The sequence below is a fragment of the Cydia splendana genome, unplaced genomic scaffold (genome assembly GCF_910591565.1).
Source record: "Cydia splendana unplaced genomic scaffold, ilCydSple1.2 scaffold_86_ctg1, whole genome shotgun sequence".
Classification (NCBI taxonomy): domain Eukaryota; kingdom Metazoa; phylum Arthropoda; class Insecta; order Lepidoptera; family Tortricidae; genus Cydia; species Cydia splendana.
In genome coordinates, this window is record NW_026946908.1 from 476347 (window position 1) to 484539 (window position 8193).

Here is an 8193-nt window from a genome sequence, read left to right on the forward strand (position 1 = left end):
TGATAACAAAAACATAGGTACTTAACTGAAACTTTGAAATCTTATATCTTATTATGTATGTACCTACACTTTGCTGCAACAGATAGACTCAGACCAAGCTAACTCTGCAGCGATTTTGATTTGCAAAGCCTGTACAATCAAAATCGCTGCAGAGTTAGCTTGGCCTGACTACATACTTAAAAATGAGATTGTAATTTCGGAGTAGATATTTGATATGTCCTTACACTATAATCGAATTTAGGTAAGCATTACCCAAATATCCAATATTTTACCAAATGCAACGACACCGAGTATAAAATAAAAGTCAAACATTTCTAAATTTGACAATGCGGCCAATTCCGTCAACACGCGTTTTTTTTTAAAACAGTACACAATTGTTAATTTCCTCGATACAGCAGCAATTGCTGAAACTAAAAGCAATCGCTGCTTTGTCGAGGAAATTACCTAATAATAATATAATTATTAATTATTAATTGTGTACCTACTTTTTTAGAAAAAAATCTCTTGTTGACGGAATTTTCCGTATGATGGAATTGGCCGCATTGTCTATTATACCTTGTTTAGATGACACAGCCGATTACAAAAAGCTATTATTCGAATTATGAAATGTTCCACTTGTAAGTATCACACTCTGGGTCATGGACTTTATTAACATTTTCTTAGGTTTTGTTACAACCAGTTCAAAACACGAATATAAAATAGTTATAACCAGAGATCGGCGGGGTGAACTATTTACCTTATAATTTGACATATCATAAGTCATATTATAAGGCAAATAAACTAGCTCACCCCTGCCGATCTCTGCTTATAACATTCCCGTCAATCATAATTTAATAAAATTAATAAAACGCAATTCGTAAACACAACTATAAAAATTGAATATAAACAATTTAAAAAGCCTCTTAAAATAAATAAAGCCTCTTCTAGCTAGTTAAGTACAGTATAGGGTAGGTAGGGGACCATTAGGCAGTCGGGAGGCTCGGGCACCCACCTGTAAATCAGGACGATTTACCCCCTGGTACTTATTATACAAAATATAAAAAAAAAACATTATGTTTTTTGATAATTAATTATCATGATAACTACAATAATGAAGCCTACTTAGCCTATAGTTTAGGTAGAGTCATACCAAGAAAAGTCTGCAACGATTTTGATGACATACGCAGTGTATGTGTTATTTTAAACGACTAAATTCTATGAAATTATGACGCATAAATAACACTTGCACTGCATGTGCTATCAAAATCGTTGCAGACTTTTCTTGATCTAACTAGAGTTACTCACAAATACAAGTAGAAAAATCGTGGGTATAATATTATATTATATTATACCTAACACATACATTATCATAAGTATCATAACATAATGAAGCATCTTCTAGCTAGGTAAAGTACCTACCTACATTTTACAGGGTGATTTCGGGGTCGTATAGCAAGAGAACAAGTCAACATTCAGAATTCAAAGATGAGTCTAATATATGCGTTGATTATTATTGTGTATCACCAATAAATAATATTTTCAGATGATAATAAGAAAAAGTGGTTTTGGATCACGACTCAAAAATCACCCTTTATGTAGTATTTATTTTAAACACAATTATATTTAATAAAAATATCAGAACATAAAAAAATTAATCCTACTTGTAGTTTAAGTACCCATTAATATTACCAACGATACATTAATTAGTAATTTAACTCTGAACGGTAGAAGTTGACGTTTGACCATTCAGTGGCATTTCTTGTGTAATATTGATAGGGTCTATCGCATAACTTCTTCGTTATTGCGCTTGTTTTGCTCTTGTTCTTGTGTAATATTGATAGTCTCCATCGCTTCATCTTCTTCGTTATTGCGCTTATTTTGGTCTTGTTTTTGTGTAATATTAATAGTCTCCATCGCTTCATTATTGCGCTTGTTTTGCTCTTGTTCTATATTACTCGTATCTTCGCCTTGTCTTTTTGCGATTATTGGTTCAATGCCCTTTTTTGCAGTATTTTTGCGACGGCGTTTTGTCCTTGACGCCCTAAGGTTTTTCATGGATTTGCGTTTCGTAGAGTTTTTTAAGGCCACCTTGAAAAAGCTTTCTGTGCTCTCAATTGTGAAGGCAGAGTCCCATGAATGTATCAATTCGAAAAAGAACTTTTTAAACATTTTGTAGTCTTTCAAAGCGATTTTTGAAACATCACCCCGGCTCCCACCCGACCAGGAACATAAAGGGACGAAATCACGTGATAGCATCGAGTCCATTAGTCTGTAGGCAAAGTTTTTGCCTTCCCCAACTGTTGGCGTGCACAAAAATGACAAATGGCGTTTCAGTTTTTTATATTCGGCTTTATCTGCTAGTTTTACCTCTAATGCATCCAACTGTTGTTGATTTTCGATTATTGCAAAGCTATAGCTCTCATTTTCAGGTAAATTTTTGGTATTTTTCAATAAAGTAACTTCCATATTCATAGGTTGGTGTTCGTGTCTCGACAGTTTTTCAGTGATGTCTTCTATTTGGACGGACATAACACAGATTTTGTTCGCCATATTTTCTATGATTTGGTTTTGATTATGAATCATATTAATTATTGTGTCCATTTTTTCTGTTAAATTATTTTGATCACCGCACACTTGCAATATAACTTCTCCTGTATGCGTATTAGTATTGTTGACGTTTTTTGGAGACGAGTTGGTGTTCGCCTGAAAAAAAAAACAACCTGAATTAAATATTTGTGATGTTTTCGTTTGCATGTTGGTGTTCGTGTGAACACACACACACACACACACACACACACACACACGCGCGCGCACACACAGACTGACGGACAGACAGAGAGAGAGGACGCACGAACGCACGTATCCTTACTAGAGATGCACCGGATATTCGGTTACCATCCGGTATCCGGCCCGATCCCGGATAGTGTACTACTATCCGGCTGGATACCGCATACATATTAACATTACTTGATTTCGGATTAAACAAATTGGATTTAAGAAACGATCACGGTGATGATCGTACTTGTTTATTATTTTAAAACAATTTAAACATTCCACTGACTTGCACGCGCACTCATTTCGAACCTAGAAATGTGTCCGCGCGAACGTTCACTAGAAAACAGGTCAAACCTGCAGAATGCGCACCTGAAAAACCGAAATGTAGGTACCTATAGTTCCGCCGGCCGAATATCCAGTATCCGATATCCAGCCAAACAACTAGCCGTTATATCTCTAATCCTTACACACACAGATACAGGCAAACACGCGCACTAAGTATGCCCTTATAAACCCACTTTGTCAGTAAGTATAAATAATAAAAAGATGCGAAATTCAAGTTGTCTATGGCAAAATTACCCACCGCGCATACATTTTGTTAATTTGCTTTAAAAAATATTTTATTCTCTTCTAATTTTTATAATAGCCATAAAATCCAAAAAAGCCAGACGAAGGCGCATACGCATAGCTATGGTTAACATACAATAACCTGTGTAAAAATGTACAGTCAATATCTAGGACTATTACGTATAAGTAGATAGATATCGTCATCCAAAACAGCCACGACGCCCACGACCACTCTGACAAGAGTGCACGACTAAGAAGAAGATAGATATCAATAGTGGGTCCCGCTTGCCCGCCGGGCTGCCGCCAGTAAATTAAGACTGTTCATACATTTTGCCAAGCGCAATGTATGAATGGCCTTGATTTACGAAAATATTGTGTATCTATAAGTCAATGGGTTTTAAGAGCTAATAAATTACATAGTTCCTTACCAAAGTATCGGCATAAGCGTTGAAATCAAACGTGTCTAACTCTTGATGAGCTTGAATATTGCTATGCGATAGAGTTTGGTCGTGCTGCAGCTCGTTGACATCGGTTTCGCTTTGGCGCTCCATGATTTCAAGTTCCATTTCGGCCTGTGCGTATGAGGATAATTGTCTTCTTTTAACGTTGCATTTCATTTTTTCCCAATCGGTACCGGGCTTCGATGACTCATCTTTTATAACTCTTAAAATGTTTTTGCTTTTTGGGGGCCACCGTAATATATTATTACTTTCCCAAAGGGATGGTACCACGGTTAAGCGATAACCACCCCTTTCCAATGTTTGGACTATCTTAAATGGCATATTCTGTAAAATAAGAAATCATATACTTAATATAATCCATTAGCTTTAAATAATATATATCTACGTAAGTAATATAACAATTTCTTTATTATGAACTATGTACATGTACTAAATATTAGACTTCATAGTTGTTAATAACACACAAATAAATAAATCTTAACTCTATTTTAGTGTGCTATATTAAAAAATATCAAATTACTTTTATAATTTCGACCCCTTTCACTTAGTAGGTTGGGAATGCAATGTTTTAATCGCTGAAAATTGTACGCGACCACGGTAAGCAGAGTGACGTGCGTTCTGCGACTGCGAACGAGGCAAACTGACTTCGTGGCTTCGTGCGCCGGGCGCGCGAGCGGTCGGCGCCTGAAGACCTACCGCGAACTACGACCGATGGTTTGCCTCTCTGTCGCGCTTACGTACGAATTTACAAGTGCGTCAGAGAGGTAAAACTTTGTATGTGGTTCGTAGGCCTTGAGGCGCCGATCACTCGCCACGTACTCGCGCGCATCGGAATAATGGCCGACGCGATCGCGAAGTAAGGTAGGTACATATTTTTCACCACACAAGCACGAGCGGTTAAACAACAACTTTGCCCACTTGTAAGTAAAACAAATAGGTAACGATAGTTTAATTTGTAGATTACAATAAAAAGCTCCTTAAAGTAACTTTTTCGTCATTTTAAATAAAACAAACTTTAGTAAGTAGGTAGGTACCTTAATAGATGACACTTATATTATTATAATGTTTATGAACTATTGATAATATTATATGTTTGCACTACACAGTTTGCGACACACACATTGCCTAAAACCTGAGTTCAATATGTTTTTACTTTAGATGATAAATAATTTCGCTTTGACAATTGTAAAAGTTGTGAGTTGTGACGTATCAGACGTATGTACGAGATATATACGCAATGCAGGGGTTTTACTTGTGAAATTGCGGATCCCTAAAGTGTCTCTATAATATCTGTTTAATGGTTCACATTACAGTTAAAGGTGAGCTTGTGAACAGATAGACGTAAAGTAAACAGCTTACGGCTGCTTACAGGTTCACATGTTCAATATTAATTGAGTCTGCGCTGTTTAACAGTACACAAATAAATCATTAAACAGTCGTTTGCTGCATAATAGAATTTTAACGGTTCACGTTGCTGTTTAACATTGATCGCCATTTTATTGTATATAACCTATAAAATTTAGATTATTTTTCCAACTTTTAAGGTTAACAATGAGGTTTTGTGCATGAGTTCTTAATCTTTAGCATTCGTTTAGTACTTCATATAACGTATTATTAACTTTTTGTGTCATAATTCTGCCTAAACCACTGAAATTGTTTTTACACACATCTTATTTATATCATTTAATTAAATAAAACCTGATTATTTTCGTGGCGCACTAAAATTTTCTTAGATAATGTATATATATAATGTCAATAAACTTGCATTCCCAAACATTTTTCTCGCATTAATAGATAAAAGTTCGTGTACTTACCGCTGTAGGAATATATAATCCGTAATAACACTATTCGAACAAAATGTCTTCTTGTGTCGGCTTAACGTTTTAGATTCCTTAATTGTATTAGCACACCTCTACTCTGCGTTCGTCGTCACTATATACTAAATAATAGTTGCCTTTTACGGCAGAGGCTGTAAAAGTATATTATTAATTATCTTTTATTCAGCCCAACGTCAATCTTTCCCTGTATTAGGGCGCACATGTGACATATTAGCTGAATAAAGGGTAACTGGTGGTCTCTAACCCAGTCAATATACACCTCTTATAACTCCGGTTACCCCTTATAATTCCGTTAAATTGCTGCTACAGCGCTCTTAAGTAGCTATGTGAACTTAAGGCTGCCTAATTTGTGCCCATTTAAGAGTTATAAAAGCTGAAAAGACGCTTATACAGCTCTTATGCAGCTTTTTTATTCCAGCTTCAAGCGTATTCTTACTTCATTATGCGGCTGCTATACAGCAAATCTGTGCTACTTGGGCTATTACACGCCGCTAAAGAAATTTTCACTTCAAAAAGTTTTGAGATGTAATGTGAAACCAAGTCGGTTATTTTAATCAGTGCCAGGGGGTGTTAAAACAGTATCAATAAGATATCTTTAATTTGTAATTTTTAGCGAGTTTTAGCGGTGGGCAAAGTAATCCGGTGATTTGGCATCCATACCAACATTGCCCACCACCAAAAACGGATTAGGGTTTTCACTTTCATCTAATTTACCCAACTTCGCATGTAAAATAAGGTTATGTTTGTACACTAAAGTAAGTTTATAAATATATACTGTATTTAATTTGTCTTATTATCCTTTACTTAGATGTTTTATCCCGTTAACTAATGAAAAACACAGCAAAAATCATATTTTTGGCCATTAAACTATTGTAACAGATTTTCTCAAAAGTGACAACCCTGGCCTTTGTAAAATGCTTAGGCGAGCCTTATATGGAAATGAGCAAAAACGGGTAGGCAACATTGCCCAGCAAATTTATTTAAAAGTTTTTACACTTATCGCTAAGTTATTAACAGGGAATGGTAGGATTGCCCAAAACCAGTGATCCTTAGACATCATCATCATACGAGCTGTATTTGAATACCAAATTGACGTGGGCAATGTTGGCGAAAACTCCGATTATCTTTGCCCACCCTCTAAAACGCAAAAAAATGGGTAAAAACACGATAAAAATATTTTTTCTTCAAATAAACTGATGCGTTTGATCACAATGTGCATGCTGAGCAAAAAAAGTAATTACGATTTTTTTTTTGAGAAATTCGTGTTTTTTTTTAAATGCGGGCAAAGTTGGTGATAATGACCGGTACCTACTCTTCGAAGGCCGCAAAAATATATGACATGCTCTTATGGTTCTACAAATAAGATCGTGTCAGATATTTTTGCGGCCTTCGTTGTGTGTTGTGTAACATAAATTGCAGGTGACTGTATATTAGGAATAATTATTTTATTTAGTTTCAACGAAAGTTTCAAGTTTAGTACGAAAATACTTCAGATATACAATATGCACAAAATGTAGACCTAATCGAAATAAAACATTGCTTTTTATAGTAATTTTTTTTTTAAAACATTCGATACATAGGTATACATAACAATAACCAGGCCACAGCGGTATTGGCCTGTAAGCTTTATCTCGGTCTCCAAAGCCGCAAAAACTCGCTAGTACTTCGTGCTGGTCTAGCCGTTATTTTTTCTTGAAGATTTTCAGAGAACAGCACGTACACGCATTATACATATAGACGGATCGAACGGCATAATCATAATCATTTATTCGTCGCAATCCATGGTATTACAGATCTAGGTACAAGACTTTCAGGTATTACTTATACGAATTACATAACGCTTCCTGTTAATAGGCAATATTTTAAGATAAAAGTTCTATAATATATTACAAGATTACAATTGTCATCAAAATTAATTGACGTACAGAAGTCAAATACGTTTTTAAAATGACGCAAAATGAAAATTAATCCCAATCAGTAAAGGATGAGTCTTTAAACTTTTTTCATTTTAAGCGAGTTTTGATTTGAAGGAACATAATACTTAAATTCGACTGTAATCGTATTGTTTTAAGATAGTTTACTGAGGTTTTCAACCATTATGACCCGTAAATAACAGCAAATCAAATTTAAAGGAGACGCGAGCTGATATTTATGTACCCTATTTTTTGAAATACAATTTATCTACTGGTATACTTTCTCGTGTGCGTATATGATTTAATGACAAATCAAGCTGTCATTTTTATTTGAAGAATTATACGTGTGCTCCGGTGCAGCCCCAGCGGGCATCTGACTTGAAGAAGAATTTTGAGTGATGTCGTCAATGTATGGAAATTGTTCGAAGGTTTACATTTGAGATTGAATTTCTGTGTTGTCTTTGTGAGTAAAAATATAAATCTTGAATTGTCTAGCTTTCAAAATCACACAATAATTCAATTACTGTCAAAGACAAAAACTTTTAGTGTCGATTTGTAGAGAATAACAGCAAATTAAAAATATAATGGCATGAAGAGTCGGTACACGGTTTCTTCGTGAACAAATTTACGTGTAATAATAATAATTATAATATAATATAT

General features: G+C 35.0%; 1 protein-coding gene across 1 annotated transcript; it reads right to left on the reverse strand.

The window, feature by feature from the left end:
* Positions 1-1241: 1241 nt before the first annotated feature.
* Positions 1242-4103, reverse strand: LOC134805937 (uncharacterized). Its single transcript, XM_063779122.1, has 2 exons — positions 3750-4103; positions 1242-2682 (listed from the first exon to the last, which is right to left on the reverse strand). Exons 1-2 carry the CDS (start codon positions 4101-4103, stop codon positions 1759-1761), a joined length of 1278 nt encoding a protein of 425 aa, XP_063635192.1. The 3' UTR covers positions 1242-1758.
* Positions 4104-8193: the final 4090 nt, after the last annotated feature.